Genomic DNA, 26,539 nt, shown 5'->3' on the forward strand with positions numbered 1-26,539 from the left:
TTTATGTAACTCAAGATTCTTTAAATCATGGGCATTTTTCAAGTCCCGGAAGCGATTGGAGGATCACCTCACCCGTGCTCCACACGGTGAGGCTGTGCCTACCCGTGCATCGCACGGTGTGGCCGAGCATGCCTCTCTCGGCAGCTCCACGGCTTTCATGCCATCGGTGGCAGCATCCTCTCTTTCACAAGAGCTTATGATGCCTCCCGTGCTTTCTAATGCCTCCATGGCAATTTCTGATGCCCATCGCTCGTTTTGTAAAGCTTGTTCTCTTGCTAAATTTCAAAGAAGTCATTCTTTTGCTAAGGCTTCGACTGAGAACATTCCATTCTTACAAAGTATTTAAGGTGACATTAGTGGACCCTATCCAACCGAATGTGGAAATTTTTCGGTATTTTTATGGTATAGGTTAAGAGCATCGACGCGTTGGTCACTCGTCGGTTTGCTTTCCACATTGAACGCTGCATTTGCTAAAGTTTTTAGCTATGATCATCATCCTAAGGGCTCACCACCCTTCCTATCTTCTCAAATCTATTTGATTGGATACCGTTGGAGAGTTCACCTCCACGACTTTGATGATTTCATTTTGCATATCTACTGGGATCGTCGTTGAACATATTATTCCTCATGTTCATTCATTGCACGATCTAGCAGAGCTCGGACTTGGTTATGGGTACTAACCTGCCGAGTTTTGCATGGGGATATGTAATGATGTTGCATGCAGCGACACTTATTCGTTTTAGACCTACAACTTGCCAAGCGTTTAGTGCGTACCAGATGGTTACTGGATACAATTTTCACTAAACGCCTATTTGGTTAAAATTGTTTATGTGCCTTTATTGTAGTTATCTCAATGAGTTTACTTGAAACGATTAAGTATTTTGGTTGGTTATGAATCACCAACACTTGTCTGCTATTTCCAATCTACAACTGTGAATCTCTATCCTGCGATTTTAGCAGACGATCACTTTGATTAGACATACTTCCCGTCGTTAGGGGGAGAAATGGAATGCTCCCATTCTGGTTTTAACGCTAGGAATTGACGTGGTGTGGCACTATGTCTCATTAAGATCCCGCACTACTCAAAGTGAGCAAAAGTGCAACACATTTTCAACCTCCAGAAAGTCAAAGATTCGATGCTTAATGACTTTACTGATATTGTGAAAGTGACGAGATCGCACATAAATGCTGTGATGTGCCGGTAAGGTTGAAACTCTCATAATATGGGAGAATTTCATATGACCTGGTCCTAGCACCGTTGGCACCATCCCTGACAGTGGGAAGGAAGCCGACGATGACGCCATCGTACGCTGTGGTGTTGTCGGCGCCGGTTGTATTGCATCACAAAACAAGGGCGGCAAACACAAAGATGGACTAGTAAGGGTCATAGCTTCGATCTTGGCTCCTACCTAGATGAGGGGGAGACCATTATTCTATGGAATCAAAACCAGAAAGAAACGAAGTGCGTAGGCACAAGTATTTCGCCCATCATCAAGAGATATTCTCTAAACATGTGTATCAACTAAGTTTCTGTGGGACGCTACAAACTCATTTTGTTGATGTTAGAGAAGAATAGAAATCTCACAAATTGATCGTATACAGCGCGCGCGTGTGTTTAATGGATTGATCTCCCATGATTGATGATGTATTCGCTTATGCTCTTATCCCGTTGTAAAGCATAAACAATGAGCAACTTGACCGAAGTGGAAAGAATCAATACAGGCTGAACTAGAATTGTTATGTTGGTCGTTGTTCGTAAGTGTAATGAGAAAGATGAAGTCATGCGATATATGCAGGACTTATGGCGCAAAGATTGTCTCATTATCCTAGTATTGACTACGATGAGTTATATTCTCTTGTTATTGACATAATTGCTTTCCGCTACTTGATCAGTAGTAGTGTCCTTGAAAACTGATTTGCACCATATGATAGTGGTCATAGGATATCTGTAAAGGGATCTTGACGCAGATATGAGAGTGCCCGAGGGACTTTAAATGCCTCCAGACTACGGAGAGCTTATATAATCAGATTGCGACGTTTGAGAGAATGTAGTACAATCGATTGCAAGAACTCATACCCATATCTGTTCATATGAAAGCTAATTCTTGATTCTCGATTCCGTCTAAGTAAAGATTCATATATATAAGGGTTGTTGGGACACTATTGCTTTCATTATGATGTGATTAACTATGCGCCTATGCATCGTCATTGGACTTGCATTGCTCCCTTGACATGGGTTTAGTTCTACACTTAGTGAACCAACACAAATCTTATCCACACTAACACCGCCAGCAGCTCCAGCAACATCAATGTACGCCTTGGTGTAGCAATCGACACTGGTAGCGTAAATGATACGTACGGTTCCGTCTCGGACCAAAATCAGTCCTTCATTGGTTTATTCCCCCATTTATTTGTGAAAGACACATTGAATGTGACAAATCAGAATATGTCCAGTTTCGTAGGTCAACTTCAATGAGACCTACAAGACATCTCGCTCGATGAAATATGGTGAAAGTGGTACCATTGGAAAGGCATATGTGTCTAATTTCCAAGGACACCAACCATTTGTTCATAGCTATCATATTGAGTGAGTTATGACCATTTTAGCAAAGTAGGACAGTTCTGTCTGGAAATTTGCAAGTCAGTCAACTTCGACAGAGCACTGTGAACTGCTCCGATCGGATTAGGTTGTGAACTTTATGTCATTAGAAAGCCGTGTCTACTTTCCAGAACATTTTACGGTTCGGTGATACCTATTTTGACGAAGAAGTTATGGCCGTTTAAGTGAGTGAAGATCATTCTATCCGAGAATCTGATTTTCATTGCAAACTCTTGTTTTGAGTTGTTATGCAATCTTGTTTCCTAAGATCTAAGTTTGGCTAAGTATAACATGTATGATCTAAGGATGTGTGGCTAGATTAATGATTAATCATGGGCCCAAGACTACATTTGAGAAGCATATAATGAATGTTGTATACGTTGTTCTTTGTACTCCATGATTATGACACTAATCAGGGGGAGTTGTTTCGTAGACTTCAAGGGGAGTCTACCTCACATGATGCTATTAAATGTAGGCGGTGCTTTATGCTCTTTTTCCCTTCCATCAAGCTTTTGTTTTTACCCAAGAGGTTTTTATTTTGCTTGACAAGGTTTTTACCGAGGCAACGATGTGTGCACCATGCAACCTAGGCATGCGACACAAGGGGGAGTGTTCCGGGAGAATTACTATTCTATCCTTGTGTGTGTCTTAGCCTAATAGGTTTTTAGTTAGGAAATAGATTAGCATCTCCGTAATAGATTAGGACTCCGAATCTACGAGATTGTGGTTTTGTAATGCCTATATATAGGCCCCCATATCATTGAATAATACACAATTATTTCATCCTGCATCAAAAATGCAATTATTACTAAAATAGTTTGAAATTTTTTAGATGAAGGACGATGAAACCATTAATCAATACCGTAAAAGGGTGATTACCATTACTGGAGCCATTCCTTCACTTAGTGTTCGAAAAACTATTCCTGAAGATGAAATAATGCTCAAAGTTCTAAGATCACTTCCACCAAGGTTTGAGACAAAAGCTATCACAATTTCTGATGCCTATGATCTTGATCAGTACACACTGGTTGAGTTAATTGGAAACTTAAGAATCTATGAAGCTGACTTAATGGAAAGGATCAGAAGAAGGTAAAATCTGTTGCTTTCAAAGTTACAAAAAAGGTAGAGCCTTCAAAAACTCAAGATCTAACTACTGCTGAGTTTGCTTTAATGACTAAAGAATTCAAAATTTTCTTAAATAGAAAAAAGAATTCTAAGAATAAAAACAAACGGTTTGATAATAAGCTTGAGAAGACTAATGGTGCTTCTTCCTCCCAAAAGAAAAATCATGCTAAAACTCAGTGTTTTGAAATATGGAGGAATATGGCATGTTGCTATTAATTGTGGTAACATGAAGCAAAAGGAAGAAGAGAAGAAAGCCCTAAAATCATCATGGAGTGATGATGATGAGGAAGAACAAAATGTAGCCTTCCTTGGTTCAGTCAAGAACAGTGATAGCTCAAGTGATGAATCATCTGAAGATGAAGACGAAGAAGTGATAAATAGCTCCATGATCCCTTTAAACCTAATCATGTTTACAGATGAAGAAGACTCTTTATGGTTTGAAACAAGCACCAAGATCATGGTATGAATGTTTGTGCACTTATCTCCTCAATTGCGGTTATGTCTGAGGTAACATCGATAAAACCTTATTTGTTAAACGAGTTGAGTCACAACAAATAATCGCTCAAGTGTATGTAGATGACATAGTGTTTGGAGGCACTTCACATAAGCTGGTGAAAGAGTTTCAAAACATTATGGCTAAGGAGTTTGAAATGTCAATGTGTGGTGAACTGACATACTTCCTTGGTTTGTAAGTTTCCCAAACTGATGAACGAATGTTTCTATCACAATCTGAATATGCTACCTCTCTTGTTAAAAAAATTGGTCTTGATTCTAAGAAACATGTTGTAAAACCTTTGAGCACTACTACCAAACTACATGAGGATAAAGATGGTCAGAGTGTAGAGCAGACTCTATACAAAAGCATGACCAGTAGTCTACTCTATCTCACTGCTAGTATACTCAATATCTCTTACAAAGTTGGTGTGTGTGCTAGATTTCAGGAAAACCCTAAGGAATCACATTTGGATGCAATCAAAAGGATCATTCGCTATGTTTCAGGGACAACAACATGTGGCATACATTATACCTCTGAGACTAACATCGAAATTGCAGGGTTCTCGGATGCTGACTCGGGAGGCAATCTTCAAGATGGAAAAAGCACATCTGGAGGCTGTTTTTACATTGGCAACAATTTGGTTTCTTGGCACAGTAAGCAATACAACTACATTTCCTTATCCATAGCAGAAGCTGAATATGTAGCTGCTAGAAGCTGTTGCACACAACTATTATGGATGCAACATATGCTACACGATTATGGGTTTGAACAAAAAATTCTTACTCTTTTCTGTGATAACACTAGTGCCATAAGCATTGCTAAAAAACCTGTACAACACTCACGCACTAAACATATTGATCTTCGTTATCATTTTATCCGTGATTTGTAGAGAAAAATATGCTAGAACTCAGCTTTGTTCCCTCTGAGCGGCAACTTACAGATATCTTCACTAAGTCTCTGGACATTGACAGGTTCGTGAGCCTGAGAAATGCCTTAGGGTTTTGTTCAACATCATAAAGAACGAAAAGGGGGAAGGAAACTAGTAAGTGTTTTCATCCAAGTAAATAAGGAAAATGTTGTGTGATTTGTGATTAGCTTTGCAGATTTTTGAGTCCCTTTCTTTCTTCTTTCTTCTCTCTTGCGTACTAGGTGGTTTGGTCTATATCTCAAAAGGCTAAGTTCTCATTATGGCATATACGATACGAATCTGTTAGATTGATCGTCCAATTCGTTTACGTGTGATTGTAGGATTTTCAAGTTTCTAGGGATTTGCATGGTGTCCAAATGTCCTAGTTATTACTAGGATTCCCAAAGTTGTGTTCCCTTGTTCATTTTGTGTTAGGTGTTAGGGTTTCGTTGTGCTATTATTTAAACCTCTATCACTGATTCATTCTTCTTCCATCTTTCTCTTTGTTCTCGATTGCTTTTCATTGTGTGCTTAGTGTGCAGAACATGGTGAGAACAAAGAAACCACTCACATGAGAGGTAGTCACAGGCTTCATGGAGCATATTCTAGTCTTCTGACTCTTCTCCATTCCATGCCGCAACACCATTTCCAGTTTCCTCCTCCACCACCACATCCGGCGCCATTACCTCCTTTTCGGAGCCAGTTCTTCCTACTAATGTTTCTTCTGACCCTATTGTTACTGCACTTCAGCGTGCACAACAGTCTCAAGTCACTCAGACGGACCGCATCATCGGCATGCTCGACCGGATGGAGACGATGCATTCTCGTGATACGGAGAAGGTGGAGCGCACGTTGCACATCATGATGGAAGTCATCTTTGCTCAAGGAGATCATGGTTGTGTTTCTCCCTCACCAAGTCCTCCTCACTCTTCTGATTCAATGGACTCTCAAGGTTCAACCCCTGATGAGGACCCTGTTGCACCTGGCCCAAGCTCTGGCCATCGTCACCACTTCTCTCAGTTGGAAAAGAATATGAGAAATATGAGGGAGGCTACACTCTGGGAGGAAGCACGGAAGGAGACTGATTTGTAGGCGGCACGCAAGGTGGCCAAGAACAAGTCCACCAACTCTTCTTGCAAGAAGTAAACCCCCATTTGTCTTTCCATGGGAGAGTAGTAGTTTTATTTCGTCAAGCTTCTAGTGTTTTTAATCCTGGGTTGTAATAATGCAAACTTGCACATAGCTATCTTTGATTTATTATGTTGAACTTAGCTGGTTTTGCTTCTTATTTACTAAACAATATTTCAGTTTTTATTTGCTTTTTGTGTTAATCTTAAGAGTTGGAACATGATGGAAATTGATTCCTTCCTAAAGCTCTTAAGACATCTTCTTGTTATTCTAGTTCTATGACTAGTGGTATCAATGAAGGTATAACCGAAGCCATAGTTTCTTGAAAATCAAACTTATACTATTTTTACAGGACATTGACGAAACAAGTGTGGAATGACAAAGGGGAGATTCAAGGTGTTTGTCAATCCACATAGATTTCCTATTCTGCTCAGGAAAACCTTGTTTCGGTAAAGTTGACTTTTACACATATTTGATTTCCAATTCTTAAGTCGTCTGCTATTTTAAAAAAGCTATTTTGTTAAATCCATATATGACCCAGTCTATGTTTATATCATACCATATATTGTGCTGTCAATTATCTTTGATTGGTTCGATCCGTATTTTGTGGCATGGAAGGAGATCTGATTTTGTTTGGCTTATTGAGTGTTACCTGCATAATCATCTCATTGAGATTAATTTGTCTATGTAGGTGTGTGTGTGTGTGTGTGTGTGTGTGTGTGTGTGTGTGTGTGTGTGTGTGTAAAATCCAGTTAGTCGAGTTGGCTAGTAAAGAGATCTCAGAAGAGTCTCTACTTGTAGAAGTTATATTGTAAACATCATTCACAGTAAAAGGGTTGTGTGGACTACATTAAAGCCCCGCAGTGGTTTTTACCAATTGTTTTGGTTTCCACTGTAGTAAACAAACTCTTATATTTGTGTGATTGAATTTGTGTGATTGCATATTACTCTTCTCTCCAATACTTTTACCCCCTCGCATGCAACCTAATTTTTAGGGTTGCACGTGTAATTCATTCGGTCCAATTTCCACATTGGAAATCGGTATATGTGATTTGGTGATTTGCTCTAATTCCTATTTCAGAAATTGGCACTACAGTCCATGACCTATTGCGAACACTTGGTATGAAATTCGATGAACCCAAATTTGGGCCCAGTATGCTTGGGAAATCCCCATACGGTCAGGAGAAGTAATTGGAGAGAGACCCGCTCTGATACCATGTTCAACATGGAAAAGCATGGTCAGTTGATCACCAATTACCGATATTGTCCAAACTTAACCACCTTTAAGGTATTATGTTTTAATCTCAAAAGATCTCGGTACAATTAAGTATTATCTATCTATTTACAAGTTGTATATTATTTCAGATGTGGGATTTCTCTTCTTCAACACTCCCCCTCACGTGCAACCTAATTTTTATGTTTGCACGTGTAATTCATTCGGTTCAATTTCCACATCAGAAATCGGTATATGTGATTTGGTGATTTGCTCTAATTCCTATTTCGGAAATTGGGACTACAGTCCAAGACCTACTGCGGACACTTGGTATGAAATTCGATGAACCCAAATTTGGGCACAGTATGCTTGGGGAAGCCACATACGGTTAGGAGAAGTAATTGAGAGGAACCCGCTCGGATACCATGTCGAATAGGGACAAGCATGGTCTGTGGATCACCAATTACCGATATTGTCCCAACTTAACTACCTTTAAGGTGTTAGGTTTTAATCTCAAAAGAGCTCGGTACAATTAGGTATTATCCATCCACTTATAAGTTGTATATTATTTGTTACATTTCAGATGTAAGATCTATGTTCTTCAACACTCCCTCTCACGTGCAACCTAATTGTTATGTTTGCATGTGTAATTCATTCGGTACAATTTCCACAACGGAAATCGGTATATGTGATTTGGTGATTTGCTCTAATTCCTATTTCGGAAATTGACACTACAGTTCAAGTCCTGATGTTGACACTTGGTATGAAATTCGACGAACCCAAATTTGGGCTCAGTATGCTTGGGGAATCCCCATACGGTTAGGAGAAGTAATTGGAGAGGGACCCGCTCTGATACCATGTTGAACAGGAAAAAGCTTGGTCCGTAGATCACCAATGACCGTTATTGTCCCAACTTAACCACGTTTAAGGTGTTAGGTTTTAATCTCATAAGACCTCGGTACAATTAGGTATAATCTATCGACTTATAAGTTGTATATTATTTGTCACATTTCAGATATAGAATCTCTCTTCTTCAACACCCACTCACATGCAACCTAATTTTTATGTATGAATGTGTAATTCATTCGGTCCAATTTCCACATCGGAAATCGATATATGTGATTTGGTGATTTGCTCTAATTCCTATTTCAGAAATTGGGACTACAGTACAAGACCTACTGCGGACACTTGGTATGAAATTCGATGAACCCAAATTTGGGCCCAGTATGCTTGGGGAAGCCACATACGGTTAGGAGAAGTAATTGAGAGGAACCCGCTCAGATACCATGTCGAATAGGGACAAGCATGGTCCGTGGATCACCAATTACCGATATTGTCCCAACTTAATTTGGTGGTTTGCTCCAATTCCCATTTCAGAATTTGGCACTACAGTCCAAAGCTTAATGCGGACACTTGGTATGAAATTCGATGAACCCAAATTTGGGTCCAGTATGCTTGGGGAATCCCCATACGGTTAGGAGAAGTAATTGGAGAGAGATCCGCTATGATACTATGTTGAATAGGGACAAGCATGGCCCGTGGATCACCAATGTACCAATATTGTCTCAACTTAACCACCTTTAAGGTGTTATGTTTTAATCTCAAAAGACTTCGATACAATTAGATATTATCCATCTATTTATAAGTTGTATATTATTTGTCACATTTCAGATGTGTGATCTCTCATCTTCAACATCTACGTATCCCACATTGAAGCTGTGGTAAGAATTAATGGAAGTTTAATTTGTTCAAAGCTAGAGAGAGAATTGGTAAATAAAAGTCTGAATTAAGAGCAAATGATGAAGGAAGCATAAGTTAAGGGTTTTCAATTGTTTCCCTTATTGGCTTATTTACAAACAAATTGGACTTGAAAGAGAGTTGGTACGTAACCATCAACACCAAATTATTGTAGGATAGTGGTAGTTGTGATTCTGAACTTAATTCAGTTGCAGCTGATGTCTATTCTGACATAATATCACAGAAGTACATGACATCAACTTCAAGTTCAGTTACATGCATGCATCAGATTTTCGTGCACTAACTACCAGCTAGCTTGCTCCATTGGCTTGTTGATCATCCAAGTAGACAGGTATTAGTAGAAGGTGTGAGGCTGGGATTGCAGGGTGGGATTTTCAAAACTTGAAAAAGGAGAGCCCCTGAAGCAGCTCCAATGGTTGGGGCACATATGTATATCCAAATGTCCTTGAAGTTCCATGAAACAATTGCTGGTCCTAAGGACCTTGCTGGGTTCAATGATCCTCCTGAAACAGGCCTGCAGTACATCTCCAAGTAAGATAACTATTAAGGTAAAGAAGTAAATAGAACACATAAAGCCCTGCAACCTCTGAGACTTTTGAGTATATTAGAGGGGTGTCTTCCTAAGTTTATCTTTAATAAATGATTAAATAAGGAATTAGGCAATATTAGCTCCTCGGAGGTGTCTCCCTAAGTTACACGAAGGCCTTTTGAGATAAAACACATTTGAATGATCTGAAGACTACAGATGGTTTCGTGGGAACAATAGCCGTGCAGATTTGAGATTTGAAAGATGTGGATGCAAGAAATTTCTGGGCTGTATCAATTCATATGTATGCACATGCATACCCGGTGATTAGCACAGCTAGTCCGATGGCAATGCCAACAACAAACCCAGATAAAAGACCAACCTGCAAAAGAGTGAGAAGACCAAATTAACGAGTACATGAATTAGATTGGTTGAGTGGAGCATATACATTGTGCATCCAAATTAAATCAAATTGAAAATAAGTAGAAAGGCTCTCTATCATAGATAATAGAGTGATCACGATTCCTAGCTAGCATGGGAATCTGGGTTCGCAGCAGATAGAGGATCAAATTTTCAAGGCAAATTAGAGTAAATACTAAATAACAATGGGAAGTTTTTCCTTACAGCTTGAGCATGATGTGCCATAGAAGCAGCAAGGAACATAACAATAAAAGTTGCAATGAGTTCCACCCAGAATGCTGAAACACAGCCTTGTTCTGGTTTAGTGAGCATGAGGTCTGGATTTATGCCATACACGAGTTTTCCGATGAATGCTGCCAGAACAGAACCCAATGTTTGTGCCAATGCGTATAGAGGAACCTTTGGAAAATTCAGGACAATATCAGTATTGATGATTAATCAACAATGAAAATCAAGAGGTTCAAGTATTAAGTACCCTGGACCATGGGAAATGACCAAAGGTTGCAAAGGCTACTGTGACGGCAGGGTTAACATGAGCACCAGAGATGGAGCCTACGGAAAAAATCACAACTACTACTGTTAAACCTGCTGTGGATGCATACTCCATAAGACCTACTTGTCCTTTTAACAGCTGTGTGCTTGCTATGATCCCACATACACAGAACATCAAGATAAAAGTTCCAACCATCTCTGCCACAACCTGCATATTTACAATAAGCCAGATTGTTTCCACAAGTTACTTTCAATTGAACTAAGGCTACCAGTAACACGATTGTGTTGAACTTTTCTGAAAGACTTGTGCCAAGCGTCTGCTTCGGTTGATACCCTTTCATTAACAAGTTGTTTAGATGACTTTTGTACAACAAAGCTACAATATTGAGAGCTTTCCGAATGGATGAAAATTTTAGCCTCTTCTAGCTTGGTGGCAGGGGTTATATGCATGTTCTCTTCTTCAAGTTCTTTGTTTTATCACTTTATGTCAGTCTAACCAAAAAAGGTAGCAGCAGATGTTCTTTGTCCTAATGAATGTATCCTTCCAGGTACTATTACTTATAATGCTGTTAAAGAATATGCTGTTAACCATTGCCTTCTTTTGATCATGGAGTGTGAAATTACATAACCAAGCAAGCTCATTACTAATGATCATACCAAGACATTATAATGACTTAGGAAATTAGAAATGCTTGAGACTTCTTTTTGCTTACCGCACGAACAAGATTTAAATTCATTCTGAGGGGAAAACAGAAGAAGGCAGAGTTATTCAAGACTTGATGATCTGCACTGTTTGACAATGCATTGGAACCCATTTCTAGATCATCTTCTTTGGATTGGCTGCTAGTTGATGCAGAGTTGGATATCTGGGGTGATGGTTTGGCCTCTTCATACAATCCTTTCATGATCAAGCTAGCTTCTGAACCAATGTCTAAAAGACAACACAAAGTTTAGGCTTGCAGATGAAGTTGTTTTCAAAACTGAGGCTTTATTGGGCTTGAAAAAGGGCAAGTGCAAAGAACATGTACAATAGAAAAGCTGTGGCGTAATTCTTGCATGCTCAGATAGATACTCAATTGGTAAACGTAAGGAGGTTAATTTGTTGCTCACACAGTCTAGGCTCTTTGAAAAGGGCTCAAAGGTTCAATGGTGAAAAATAATTGGGTCTCCAACACAATTCTTGTGAGTGCCTAAAAGTGGAATACTTTGTGCTTCTTACCTATTTCACTCTTAAACCTTAATCCACAATGTAGTGTTGACTGGTATTGGTTGCAAATTCTCATGGGGTCATCAAATCTCCATACTTTTTAAAAAGAAAATCTGAATCTCAACCTCTTGACATGTTGTCTGTGGTGTAATAGACTAATAGCTAACAACTTGGTCATTATCAGAGTGCATGAACAAGTTCAACCATCATGATAATAGCCTCATAGGACTCATAGCTAACAGATATGTAAAAGTTGTAAATCGAACCGTGGTTTTTGAGATTATGATAAAAACCATACCCAGATGTTTCGGTAGTTAAACATTGTATATATCCAGAGCTGGTGTTTTTACTAATAGTGTCTAATTTACTCAAGAAATCCATAATCTAAGCAGTGTTCTGTTTACAAGCTTGGATGCTCATGTAGGTTTGATGGTCACACAACACATGGCAAAAACTAACGGTACAATCACTTCATCACTGATAATCCAATTGACCACTTCATCCATATAAGGCTACAAGCAGACTCCTCATTGCCTTTGACAAATCAGAGCACTAATCTCATCACATTGCACAACCTCATCGATCATCCACTATACATGTGTACTAACTACCAAGCACACAAAACCAAATACCAATTCTATTTGTTCAACTCCGAAATCCAAATAATTAATTTGATCAATGAAAAAGTAACATAAGAACACTGATTTCACTGTCATGAATCAATGTATGTGCCTTCCAACCTTTTTATTTTTCTGATAAGAACCTCGTCATAACAACATCACCATCTTACAGGGAGAAAAGAAGAAAGAAAGGAGCAAACAAGGTCTCTTATTTAGTACCTGCAGTTATATGCAGCAGAAGTTAGTTTGGTTCTCAGAACAGTCACCAGCAAACACACATGATTTCACAAGTTATGTGGCTGCATGACATTATGAACAACCTACTTGTCAGTGATAACAAGACCAAATTTTCCTGAGATCATTATTATAAATATATACTATTTGAATTAGTTCTGCAGCTGTAACGGTCTGTGTGGTAGCAATGCCCCTAGCTACTAGAGCAGAATTTACAAGCTCCTGTATGGTAGCAATGCCTATGAAAATTTACAATATTGAACAAAAAACTAATAAGAAGATTTGATCTCCAAAAAACTAACAAAAGGTACATTAGCCTATCAGCCTATGATAGGAAGATTTGATCTCAAAACGTGAATGCTTATGATATTCAAGCACAGAAAACTTCAAGTCAGACAGCAGAAAACCTCTGCGATAACAAACATATGGGATTTTCTGATTTACATCAATAAAAGAATCTAATGTACATCCCTGTTTCAAGCTAAATCATATTCTACACTGCCAAGAAACGAATAAGGGAAAACTTAAATTAGTTCTATTAGTGTATAGCTTGAAGTTACATCGACTCTCTAAACCCAAAACCCAGTCCCAAATCAGAGCAAGTACTCTGATCCATAAACTTAGAAGAACTAATTCCTAGCATTGAAGCACTCAAATCAAAATGCAACAGGGTATCCTCCATTTGATGACCCCCTAATACAATTGAACTCTTCTGCTCTGGGCCACCATCCAAGAACCCCAAACACTTAACTTTATCCATCACTTGAACCATAGAGTTTCTACCATGAATTCTCCACTTCACCATTTCACTCTGCAGCGCCAAATCCACAACAGGCAACCTCGAACCAACCTGTGTACCAAAACAGAGTCCAAAAGGTGCCACAGAAGCCACCCTGGTCATGTTCATAGCCAAAGCAGCTTGATCATAAGCTCTGACAAATACAGCATACACTGAACTCTCCATGGTAGAGTAGGGAACAACTGTACTCAGCTTAATCCCTCCAAGACCCTCTTTGTAATTCAAAGCCAACTGCTTCCCGTTGACTCTGATCGACTTCAAGTTGAGGAAATACTCATGTGGTGAGTCAACCTTAGTAATCAGGGGGGTGTATGTGAGCGAGTCTGAAACTCCAGGGACAACAAAATAAGAACCATACTGCCCACTGTCGTGCAAAACGACCCCGTTTGATGAAGACAGGCAGAGGATAAACTGCGGTTTGGAGCCCAATGCTGCAGCAACTTGTGACGCCGCCGAAACCCGAGTCCTGCCGAGGCCCAACATTCCTCTAGCACCAGCTGCTAGGTCGTTCATAAGCAATTTGGGTGCACAGGAAAACAAGAAAGGCAAAGGCAGGGACTTAGTTTGGGACCCATCAACGAATATGATGTCTTCTGCTAGATCTCCTTGTGTGGCCACTTGATTGACTCTGTTTTGTGTGAAACTCTCGCACTTGGTGGTCTTGCTTTTGTGGATGTTTGGGTTTGCTGACAAGCATTTTATAGAGCTCCGAGAGATGAGAGTTCTAGAAGATGAAGAGTCGGAATCGGAAGCGCAGCCGAGCCAGAGGAGAGGGCCTCCGAGGTCGAGGACGAGGCTGGTGGGGCGGACAGGGATGCCATGGCGGATCTGGGTCACGTACTGGAGAGTTGTAACATCTTTGGTGACGTGAAAGATTGCACCTTTTTGTTTTGGGTGAGAAGGATGAGATTGGGATACTTTGAAGTTGTAGAGAAAAGAGGAGACAAGAAGAAGAAGAAGAAGGAAATGCAGAGAGGCAGCCATGGAAGAAACACAGAGTAGATCGATTTGGAAAGAAGAGGACGAGGGTTGGTTTTTTTTTAGGTGAAGGAGGACGAGGGTTAGTTGGTAGGTATTGAGATGCGGAGGGTTGCCGCAGCAGCTGGTTTTAAGATGGAAAAGGATGATGGGAATGGATAATCGATGATGTTGGGCTGACTAGACTTGGTGTTGTTTTTGGGGTCCATTTCGCACTAGGATAAGGGCTAATGTTTATCATGTTGGGGATGGGCATGTGTGACTTGGGATTTTCAGCACATTTTCTTCTTTATTATTCTCGGAAGATTCTTGGAATAATTCTTAAGAAAAGACGTAGCATTTCACAATTCACACACACCTAAAAATACACAGTTCACAGAGTTTAAATCAGAATCATGACAATAAAGTCTGGTTGTTGGACTTGCTAGAGGATTTGTTCTCGGCAGGAGATGTAGAGCTGATTGCCCAGAATCCCTTGAGTTGTAGAGATGCTAAAGACATATATGTGTGGCATCATGACCGTAAGGGAACCTTTTCAGTTCGAAGTGGGTATCATGCATTCTTGCAACAAGTTAATTGTTTTAATAGGGAATCAATCTTCATCTCCAAGGGTCTGGCAGAGAGTGATTCCCACCTAAAGTGAAGATATTTGTTTGGAAATTGATTAGAGTTTGTGTGCCCTCCAACGTCGACATATGGAATTAAGTGAGGTGTTGCCTTTTTTGTGGTGGTCGAGATATTCATGTTTACTTATTTAAACTTTGCCGTATCTTGTTTCTGGCTATATGGGGCGTTGAAAACTAAGCCATGGAACATCCAGCTTCCACGTTAGTTGATTGGGTTTCTCTGCATGCTTGAGACTGCCGATCTCGGTGGAGCATAGAGATGTCTTTCTCATGAGTTTGTGGGGGTATTTGGACTGAACCAAATAATGTTTACTGAAATGGTGCTAGTTGTAGACCCATAAACATGATTCAGCGGGTGAATACACATTTGGAGGAGTATCAAATCAGTACAGAAGAAGAAGAGGCGCATGACAAAGTGGGAGTGTCCCTTGAAAATTAATGTTGACGGAGCCTTCAACAAGTGGAAATGGAGGTGTTGGAGTAGTAGTTAGAGATGCAAATGGCTTGGATATCCCCACATTAGTTAAGTCAGTTAGGCATGCACACTCGATTCTAAATATGGAAACAGAGACACGCAGAATTGGTTTGAAACTTGGCATTCGTCAAGGTTGGTCATATATTGACATTGAGAGTGATTCAGACATTCTAATTGTTACTCTAACCAAACAGACGTGGACGATTAAGAGGTAAGTCGCGTTATTGATGATTGTAAAAGTTTTCTGTAGACTTTTTATTCTGTCAGAATCAAGCATATCTACCGTGAAACAAATGGTGTTGCAGATATATTAGCTCACCTTGCTTGTGTGGCTTATTGTGATGATGTTTGGTTACGGGAGACTCCCGCTATCATTCACGATGTACTCTATGGAACCGGGTGTGGGGATGAGTCTCTCAACTAGGCTTATTGTGATGATGTTGTAAAACTTATATTTTATTATAATAAATGGAACCAGGCGTGGAGATGAGTCTCTCAGCTAGGCTGGGTTCCAAACCCGTTTAAAAAAAATACTCAGTTCACAGAGCTATTTTAGCTTACATGTTTCTAAAATAATGAAATGATAGGGTCAAAGACTCTAGGAGCTCCACAATTGTCAGAATCGCCTTAGGGTTTTAGAAAGAAAAAAATTGGGTTCCGTCCCATGGCACGTCCTTCGACGTTGCCGTCGGACGAGAATTATGGCAGGTCGATTGGTGGCCTGATCTTGGATTGGTGGTGGGGGATCGAGAGAGGGTGGCAATTTTGTTTGTGGTCGGATGTGCTACTCTCACTCCATATTTGTAGAAGTGCTGCTTGTATTTTGATTTATTTTATTAATATTCTAGATTTTCATCCTTTATAAAAATTATTAAAAAAAACCTCAGTTCACCCATGTTGACCTTGCTACACTAACCCGTTACCCAGTATCAAAGATTTGATTAATATAACATCAGTTGTTAGAAAAAGAAATACTTTCTATCACTTGTTCGAAAAAGAATGTATTTCTAAAGGACTAAACATGTGAAGATACATTAAATTTTTTTTTTTGACAAAAAACATACATTGAAATTTGAACAGCAACAACTACTTGGATACAAAGCTTGAAGATACATTAAAATCTGTTGATGTTGGAATGTAAGCTTGATGCAGCATAATCTTCTTCAAGGAATGTAGCAGTAGCAGCTACCAAGGTCCAAGGTTGGCTTTCATGGAATGGACATCTAATAGTCTAATTAACCAATTTCCCACATTAACCAAGTTAACCAACCCTCTGTGCCTGGTGTCATGATGTACATAAGATTGGTTTCTAAAAGTACCAAGGAACTCATGATATGATCACACATGTATCAATGTTACGAATGTTGTACAATGGTATGACTAGAGGTGGCAAATGGGCCCAAAAGCCCGAGCCCGGCCCGGATCCGGCACGTTAAAAATCGGCCCGGCAAGGCCCGAGTCCATTAGCAGCCCGGCCTGGCCCGAACCCGTTATTATAACGGGCCGGGCCGGACCGAGATATTTTGGCACATAGGCCCAGCACGGCCCGAGCCCGTTTTTAGCCCGGCACGACCCGAGCACGATTAATTCATGGGCCGGCCCGTTAAACACATAATTTTATATTATTTATATCAATATTTAAACAATTATCATTATTAAACTTGAATATTATACTTTTTAAATTAAAATCTATTGATTATTTCATTATTTTAACTACAATATTTCACAAATATTATCAAAATACTAAATAAAACATCATTATTTTGAGATACGTAATGTTTTAAAAAATAAGAATATGAAATGTGTTGTAGTATTTTATTTATTTTACTATTCTAAATAGTTATATAAAATAAATATTCAGAGTACATAATATTTTTTATTTTAATTGTATCATATAATGCTAATGGGCCGAGCCGACTCGCTTCTTGGCCCGACACGGGCCTGAGTCTGGCCCGATATGGGCTTGGGCCGTGGGCCGGTCCGGGCTTAATATTTAAGCAAATGGCCCAGCCCGAGTCCAGCACGATAAATAAATGGGCCGGCCCGTTTACCACCTCTAGTCAATACTGTTATAGAATCTAGAGATGCAGAATTCTTTGAAAATTGGTTCATGTTTTTGCCTACAAATACCAATATGGGAAAAGAAGTTCCAGAAGGCAAAAATGAGAATAGACTTGATACTCCAAGTCTCTCGAGTTCTAATGATCCCAACGGGTCTAATGAAACTGATGAGCCTAGAAGAAGTAAAAGAAGAAGAATTGGAAAATCTTTTGGTCCAGATTTCGTAGTGTATCTAGTTGAAGGTACAAGAGAATCACCTAAAAGGAAAACTATGATTTCTTCTAGTATAGAAGGTGATCCTTTAACCTATGAGGAAGCAATGAAATCCCAAGATGCTTCTTTCTGGAAAGAAGCAATTAACGATGAAATGGATTCCATCATGGGAAACAAAACTTGGAAACTAGTTGAGTTACCTTCTGGATCTAAACCAATAGGTTGTAAATGGATTTAAAAAAAAAATGAAAGTAGAAGGAACCATTGATAAATTCAAAGCTAGTTGGTAGCAAAAAGATTCACCCAAAAAAAGGGCATCGATTATTTTGATACTTATGCTCATGTGGCAAGAACGTCAACCATAAGGGTGCTTATAGCTTTGGCTTCTATATATAAATTTGAGATTCACTAGATGGAGGTCAAAACGACATTCTTAAATGGTGAATTAGATGAAAAAATATATATGCATCAACTGAAAGGTTTTATCGTGTCTGGACAAGAACATAAGGTCTGCAAATTAATAAAATCATTATATGGTTTAAAAGCAAGCTCCTAAACAATGGCATGAGAAGTTTGATAAAATTATAATATCAAATGGATTTCAAATCCATCAATCTGATAAATGTGTATACAGTAAGTTCCAAAATAATAGAGGAGTAATAATTTGTCTATATGTTGATGACATGCTCATTTTTGGAACTGATATGGAGAGTATAAACTCAACTAAGAAGTTTTATCTTCTAGCTTCGACATGAAAGATATGGGAGAAACAGACGTAATTCCTGGTATGAGAATTAAACGATGTAGTGATTGTTTGTTGTTAACACAATCTCACTACATAGAAAAGATATTAAAGAAATTTAATCATTTTGATCAGAAACCTGTTTCTACACCTTTTGACCAAAACATCAAGTTATATCCTAATAAGGGTAGAGCAGTAGATCAACTTGAATATTGTAGAGTCATTGGATCTTTAGTGTATTCCATGAGTTACACTAGGCCTGATATAGCCTTTGATGTAAGTAAGCTTAGTAGATTTACGAGTAATCCTAGTCAATTACATTGGCAAGCACTCTCTAGGATAATAAAATATTTAAGAGGTACCATGGATTATGAAATATGGTACGGTGGATATCTTTCGGTATTGGATGGATACATATATAAAAATTGGATAAATGATCATGAAGATCATAAATCCACTACTGGTTGGATTTTCACACTTGATGGAGGAGCCATATGAAAATACAAGATATAACAATAACGAGTAATAGCAGCGGAATATGTAGAAGAATTTTACTTTTCTATTGAATAAACAATATTACAATGATTACACCTTAATCAATAATAATGTTATTCTCAAAAGTAAAAATACTTCTTACTTGATAGTCACAATCAAGCATGAAACAACCTCATAAGATCGTTGCTTCAAGTGTCGATACAACCTCACTAAGATCGTTGTAGTCACACGAATGATCAACCTCACTAAGAACGTTGATGTTGCCACTAAGGTCTTCAATGGAGTCACACAGATCTCCTAGCACTAAGCTCTCCTTTTTGTGAAATTTCTTCTATTTGGTTTCACCTTATTTCTTCTCTATCCGTGTGTACTTGAAAGCTCACTAACCTACTGCATATATATATCCTGTATATACCAGCCGGCCATCATCTAAACCCTAGCATAAATAGGTATTAAACTCAAATCCCTTCCTAATACAACTTTAGATAGAAAAGGAAAAAATCCATATAAATATGGAATACACCTTTTAAAATAAATCTCTTTTCTATAACAATTCCCAAACACCATTTAACTAAATATATATTCCCAAATATATATCAATCTACCCATAATCAAATCGGTGGAGACTTCTTTGGTAGGAAAAACAAACCATAATCTTTTCATAATCCAATTAGGAAACAAATTAAATTCTCCTTTTGCATACCAAATCTACATGACTTGTCCTCCACACCTTTGGATCTTCATCAACTATATGGAGGCCAATATATGTACCTTCACCATATCTTGGTGTTCTAAAAAGCAAACGTGTATATCAGACTCTACCATGACATCTGAATTTGTAGCCTTAGCATCATGTCGTAAAGAAGCATAATGGCTAAGAAACTTATTAATAGAGATACTTATTTGGCCTAAACCAATTCCTCCAATCTCTATTCACTGTCAAGCAACACTATCCAGAGCCTATTGCCAAGTATATAATGGAAAATCTAGGCATATTGGCTTAAGACATAGCACGGTGAGGCAAATGATTACTGATGGGGTTATAACCATTAGCTATGTAAGGTCAAGTCAAAATTTGGCTGACCCATTAACTAAAGGACTTGTAAGAGATTTGGTGTGGAAGACATCAAAGAGGATGGGACTAAAGTCCATTTGTAATTAATCACCAATGATGGAAACTCAACTCAACACTTGAAACATCAAGCTCTTGAGTTCAATGAGTAAAGTACATTATATGAGTGATTGCAAGCACTAGAAATATTTATATATATGCATACATATGTATGTAAATATATTTCATCCCAAGGTAAAAGTGCTTGGTACCTGTAATGAATGGTGGAGGTTGAGTAATTACTCTTAATAAGCATGAGTGAAAGTACTATAGTTACAGGGGTACTACATGCTTACCTATATGAGTGTCGAAGGTGGTGCCGCCTTCTATGCGACTTGGACTAGGCTCTAGAGCACTCAAGAAATTAGATATAGACACAAGCCATTTCACGTGTCGGCTTTTAAAACACTCAAGAGAAATAGAAAAATACTGTGTGAAATATGTCTGGTTGGATCACATAAGATTGCAAGTTCAAAGCAAAGCTACTTCGCCACCTTGAACTAAATTTGATATATTATCACTAAACTAAGGTTCAAACTAAGGTTCAAGTCCACAAGACACCATAGTTTATGCACTACGTTTTCCAAGAGTTTACTCAGGGATTTATAAGAGGCTATAATGTGTACATACTTTATATTTTGAAATTGGTGGAGGATTGTTAGAATAATTTCAAATTATAAAGAAGATGATAAGAGAATTGTGACTGATCACCACAATTCAAATATCAATAGTCTCAATTATAGAAAACAGTTTTGAACGGTTGAGTTGGTGAGCATTGTATTGCTTCACAAACACCAATATGTTGTTAACTATTGGCATTAATTATATGCTTTAGTTATCATAGCAAACCGAAGGGTGCTATCATTTCTAAAGGTTGTTATACCAAATTGAACAGGCATGTATATTCCTATATAAAGGAGTAGATATGATGCGGATACAATAGATCAAACCTTTCTATATTCTTAGTACTCAGTTTCTCTATAACCCCTGAACCTCTTGTTAGTTTCAATTGAGTGTTTGGTTGTTCATCGTAAGTGCAAGACACCGATCAACAATAGCAGGATTGCTAGGCTTCATTGTATCCACAAGGCTTATTTGCATTAATCCCTTTGCACACACAAGTAGTGGGAGCAAATATAGTCTGAACGATAGGGTTACTACAACGTGCCTTGAAGCGATTAGTTCTATAGATTTGCCATAACCCACACACATAACCTTCCTATATTTCCAACTGGCATGACTGCAGGGACTGAAGAGGCAAGGCTGCAAGTGGAACTGCAGTCTCTGCAGAATTGTTGTCGTTTGTTCCCTTTCATGTCGTTTTCAGTTTATTGGATGGTGGTCGTTTGTGCTTTCTTGTGTCATCTGGGTATTAAATGCAGACCATGCATTTGGGTTTTTCTCCTCAAGCAGATCTGATTTCTCTGTGCTCGGGCTCTTTTCCTCTTTTCCTCTTTTTCTGGTTTTAGTTGTTAGTCTTTGTATTATAGTTTGCACAGTATAGTTGTTAGCTTCAGTTTTTTAGTCTTTTTTCTTTATAAGGCTGGTTTTGCCTTTGTATTTCTGCATCTAAGAAATTCAGATCGAATTCCAATCATTCATGTCTTGTGTTCATCTCATTCCATATTTCAACACAAGGCGCACATTTGCTTGATGGTCTGGTTAGTGGTAGTACTGTAGGTTCAGCTAGACAGAACTTGGCTGATACATTTTGTCAATGCATTCGTAAATGCAGGGTTTGGTCAGGATGAGTGATGACGACAATCGAACCACCAAAAGATCATTGGCTTTTCAAGAATAAGGAGCATGGAAAGATCAGCGCTGCTGCAAGTCTAGGTATGATTTCACTGTGGGATGTTGACTCTGGATTTTCCCACATTGACAAGTACCTGCACAGAAATGACAACCATGTTACTGCTGGTGCCTTGTTAGGGATTGTAATGTTCAACTGTGGTGTAAAACATGAATGTGATCCGGCACTGGCGGTTTTAGGGGAATATCTGGATAAGGAAGATCCATCTATTCGCATTGGTGCAATAATGGGACTAGGGATTGCATATGCTGGTTCTAAGAATGAGCAGATAGGTAGTCAGCTGACTCCTATACTTAATGAAGCAAAGGCTCCTCTTGATGTTGTCACCTTTACTGCAATCTCATTAGGGTTGATATTCATTGGTACCTGCAATGAAGAGGTAGCTCAAGCTATAATATTTGCACTAATGGACCGAACTGACGCAGAGTTGGGAGATCCTCTTGCTCGCCTGATTTCGGTTAGCCTTGTGTACCTTGGAAGCAAGACAATGTTGAAGCCACTGCTCAAGTTTCAGACACATTTAATGAAAAATTCAGAAGCCATTGTCTTTCAACTTTGTTTTCTTGTGCTTATGCCGGAACAGGAAGAAGAGAAGTGTATTGCTTAATGAATGAATATTTGATACAAAGCTAAAATTAGCTATTTATAGGAAATGAGCTTGCATAATTGCATTGGTGTAACACTATGTCTAATGATGCATCCTAGTTGTTCTACCACCATGAGTAACATGGTTCACACAGCTCACAAAGTTGTCTCTCCATCTGTCCCTCACGTTAACACTCCCCCTCAAGTTAGTGCATACACATCAACCATGCCCAACTTGCTAAGTGAGTCATAAAAGACATTCTTCGACACTCCTTTTGTGAGCATATCCGCAAGTTGCTCTTATGTAGGAACAAACGGAAAGCAAATGATTTTAGCGTCTAGCTTCTCCTTTATAAAGTGACGATCAACCTCCACATGCTTTGTACGATCATGTTGCACTGGATTCTGTGAAATATCAATAGCTGCCTTGTTGTCACAGTACAACGGTATAGCACATTTATGCTTAACACCTAAATCTTGTAGCAAGTTCTGAAGCCATAACAGCTCGCACACTTCTTAAGCCATACCTCTGTATTCTGCTTCAGCACTAGATCGAGCTACCACCTTTTGTTTCTTACTCCTCCACGTAACAAGATTACCCCCAACAAAGGTAAAGTACCCTGATGTGGACCTCTGATCTGTAATATTTCCAGCTCAGTCTGCATATGTGAAGCCACAAACCTCAAAGATATTGTTGTGATTTGAAAACATTACTCCTCTCCCTGGAGCTGACTTCAAGTACCTCAAAATCCTCACAACAACATCCATGTGATCCATACTGGGATCATGCATGAACTGACTCACTACACTTATTGCATAGGCAACATCTGGTCTGGTATGTGACAAATAAATCAGGCGTCCAACTAGCATCTGGTAACGAGTTTTGTCAGTGGGCACTTGATCTGGGTACTTTGCTAACCGATGGTTCTGCTCAATAGGAGTATCAATGGGAGTGCAATCCAGCATACCGGTCTCTGTTAGTAGATCAAGGATGTACTTTCTCTGACACAGATAGATACCATCACTTCCCCTGGCTACCTCAATGCCCAAGAAGTACTTGAATGTACCTAGGTCTTTCATCTCAAATTATGTGGCTAGTTGTTTATGTAATCTATCCACCTCAACAATATCATTCCCAGTAACTACTATATCATCAACATATATAATTAGGGCTGTTAGCTTTCCTTGTTGATGTTTGAGAAATAATGTGTGGTCTGAATTACTCTGTCTGTAGCCAATTTTCCTCATGAATTGTGAGAATCTTCCAAACCAAGCGGACGCATACAACTATTTAAGACCATACAACGACTTTCTCAATCTGCATACAAAGTTACTTGGAGAAGCGGACGCATATCCAGGCGAAAGATCCATGTACACTTTTTCTGTAAGTTCTCCATGGAGGAATGCATTCTTAACATCAAACTGTCTAAGTGGCCAGTTTAAGTTAGCATCACAAGAGAGCAATATCCGAATAGTGTTTATCTTTGCAACATGTGCAAATGTCTCATCATAGTCTATGTCATATGTCTAGGTGAACCCCTTTGCTACTAGGCGTGGCTCACTGACCCATCTGGATTATGCTTTACTATAAACACCCAACGACATCCCACAGTCTTCTTGCCATGTGGTGGAGCTACAAGCTCCCAAGTATTGTTCTTTTGTAATGCTTTCATCTCTTCCTCCATTGCTTTCCTCCATTTTGGATCTCTTAATGCATCATGTACTTTGTTAGGCACTGATACATTAGATATTTGATTCACAAATGATTCATATGACTTAAACAATCTTTTGATAGACATAAAATTTGACACATGATACTTAGCTTTAGCCTGAAGGGTAGGTTCATATTTTTTTATTGGCTAACCCCGAGTAGACCTATTTGGCTAGACCTATTTGGCAAGACATATTGTCTACTATTAGCCTCACTAGTATTAGCCCTAATAGAATGACTAACCTCAAATGAGTGATATTCCGTACCAGGAGAGCATTAGTCAGGTGTATAAACAGTAGTATGGGAGACATGAGGGGCAGTTGTGTTGTCATCTTCTGGTACCCGAATCTTTGGAGCGATGACACCGGAATCATCTGATGGTGTCTGTGTAGCTGACATATTGGTAATCTCAATCGAACCTATCGCCATATCTACTAGCGTATTTGTCTCCCCACTTCCATGATACAGCTCTTCAAAATACGAATTCTCCCCTTGAAGAGAAATATCGGAAGAGGAAAAATAGCTCATGTCCTCAAAGAAAGTAACATCCATAGTGACATAGTACTTCTTGGTAGGTGGATGATAGCACCGGTACCCTTTCTGATGTCCTCCATACCCAACAAGCACACATTTAACAGACCGGGCATCTAACTTAGACCTCTGGTGTTTTGGAAGATGGACAAAAGCAACACAACCGAAAACACGGGCAGGAAGATTATGAAAAGAGGGTAAGGAGACATGAGAGGCAAGCACCTCATACGGAATGGTTGCTGACGTCGCCAAAGCTACCAATGCCAAAGGGAGGATGAAGAGCTACCAATACCACAATCCCTGCATGTTCTTCTGCCAGAAATGCTGCAGCAAGTGCCTGTGTGTTCCCCCTGGTTACTATGGCAACAAGGCTGTGTGCCCTTGCTACAACAACTAGAAGACCTGAAAAAATTTTGACAAGCAAGAGTGCAGCCAAGCTTGCACAAAGAAAACGCAACGAACAAAAAAAGAAAACCAGAAATAAACAGAGCACTGCTCTAATACCAAGAAGAGAAGTGTATTGCTTAATTAATGAATATTTGATACAAAGCTAAAACTAGCTATTTATAGGAAATGAGCTTGCATAATTGCATTGCTGTAACACAATGTCTAATGATGCATCCTAGCTGTTCTACCACCATGAGTAACATGGTTCACACAGCTCACAAAGTTGTCTCTCCATCTATCCCTCACATTAACACAGGAGATGTTCTCGAGGTTGAAACCCTTCTCGGCCATTAATGTTTGCAACATATTGAGGAGAAGGATGAAAATCACCAGGGACCTGCTGTGCTTGGAATTGCTATGATACCAATGGATGAAGAATTGGGACTTGAAATGGGAATTCGTTCATTAGAGCATCTTCTATAGTATGGACAACATAACATTAGGAAGGCAATTCCTTTAGCCCTTGGTCTCCTGTGTGTATCGAACCCAAAGGTCAATGTCATGGACACATTAAGCAAATTTAGCCATGACACAAGATTCAGAAGTGGCAATGTCTGCAGTGGTTTCCTTATGTTTGATAGGTGCAGGAACCAACAATGCAAGAATAGACGCCATGCTACGCAATCTTTCAAGTTACTACTACAAAAATGCTGACCTTCTCTTCTTCGTGAGTTCGTGAGAATTGCTCAAGGTCTTGTACATCTGGGAAAGGGTTTAGCAACTCTAAATCCGTACCATTCCGACCGCTTCCTGCTATCACCAGCATCACTTGGTGGAATCATAGTCATGCTGCATGCCTGCCTTGATATGCAAGCCATTATTTTGGGCAAGTATCATTATGTTCTGTACTTTCTTGTCACCGCGGTGGAGCCAAGAATGTTGATGACTGTGGATGAGAATCTGAAACCCTTGTCTGTTCCTGTTCGAGTAGGAAAAGCTGTGGATGTTGTAGGGCAGGCAGGCCATCCAAAAACAATAACTGGTTTCCAAACCCACTCAACACCAGTTGTTCTGGCTGCAGGTGAGAAATATACTCCCCTCTCTCCCTTCCTTGAAGGCTTTGTCATCTTGAGGGAAAATCTGGACTACAGGGAAGACTAGTTCTGCCAAGCATGACAGCGGCTACATACCTATGCTTTTAGTGTTTTTATTTTATTTATTATGTTGAAAATTTTCATGAGAATGACGATTGTAATCAGTTAAATCATTAGTAGTCTTGAATCTGCT

General features: G+C 39.2%; 2 protein-coding genes and 1 pseudogene across 2 annotated transcripts; 1 reads left to right on the forward strand and 2 right to left on the reverse strand.

Annotated features, from left to right (window-relative positions):
* Positions 1 to 9,541: 9,541 nt before the first annotated feature.
* LOC126791557 (probable aquaporin NIP7-1) lies at positions 9,542 to 11,569 on the reverse strand. Its single transcript, XM_050518019.1, has 5 exons — positions 11,378 to 11,569; positions 10,648 to 10,872; positions 10,377 to 10,571; positions 10,073 to 10,134; positions 9,542 to 9,740 (listed from the first exon to the last, which is right to left on the reverse strand). Exons 1-5 carry the CDS (start codon positions 11,567 to 11,569, stop codon positions 9,542 to 9,544), a joined length of 873 nt encoding a protein of 290 aa, XP_050373976.1.
* Positions 11,570 to 13,252: 1,683 nt separating this feature from the next.
* On the reverse strand, positions 13,253 to 14,583 carry LOC126791553 (probable aspartic proteinase GIP2). The gene has a single exon (XM_050518014.1). The coding sequence runs from the start codon at positions 14,506 to 14,508 to the stop codon at positions 13,282 to 13,284; it is 1,227 nt and encodes a 408-aa protein (XP_050373971.1). The 5' UTR covers positions 14,509 to 14,583; the 3' UTR covers positions 13,253 to 13,281.
* Positions 14,584 to 17,737: 3,154 nt separating this feature from the next.
* LOC126792236 (26S proteasome non-ATPase regulatory subunit 2 homolog A-like) lies at positions 17,738 to 26,413 on the forward strand (annotated as a pseudogene).
* Positions 26,414 to 26,539: the final 126 nt, after the last annotated feature.

The sequence above is a fragment of the Argentina anserina genome, chromosome 4, assembly GCF_933775445.1.
Source record: "Argentina anserina chromosome 4, drPotAnse1.1, whole genome shotgun sequence".
NCBI classification, from domain to species: Eukaryota; Viridiplantae; Streptophyta; class Magnoliopsida; order Rosales; family Rosaceae; genus Argentina; species Argentina anserina.

Coding starts and splice junctions, on each gene's coding strand:
- LOC126791553 (XM_050518014.1), bottom strand. CDS start 14,508: ATGGCTGCCTCTCTGCATTTCCTTCTTCTTCTTCTTCTTGTCTCCTCT.
- LOC126791557 (XM_050518019.1), bottom strand. CDS start 11,569: ATGAAAGGATTGTATGAAGAGGCCAAACCATCACCCCAGATATCCAAC. Junction 10,873..11,377: donor ATTTAAATCTTGTTCGTGCG/GTAAGCAAAAAG, acceptor GTAAATATGCAG/GTTGTGGCAGAGATGGTTGG. Junction 10,135..10,376: donor TGGCACATCATGCTCAAGCT/GTAAGGAAAAAC, acceptor ACTCTTTTGCAG/GTTGGTCTTTTATCTGGGTT.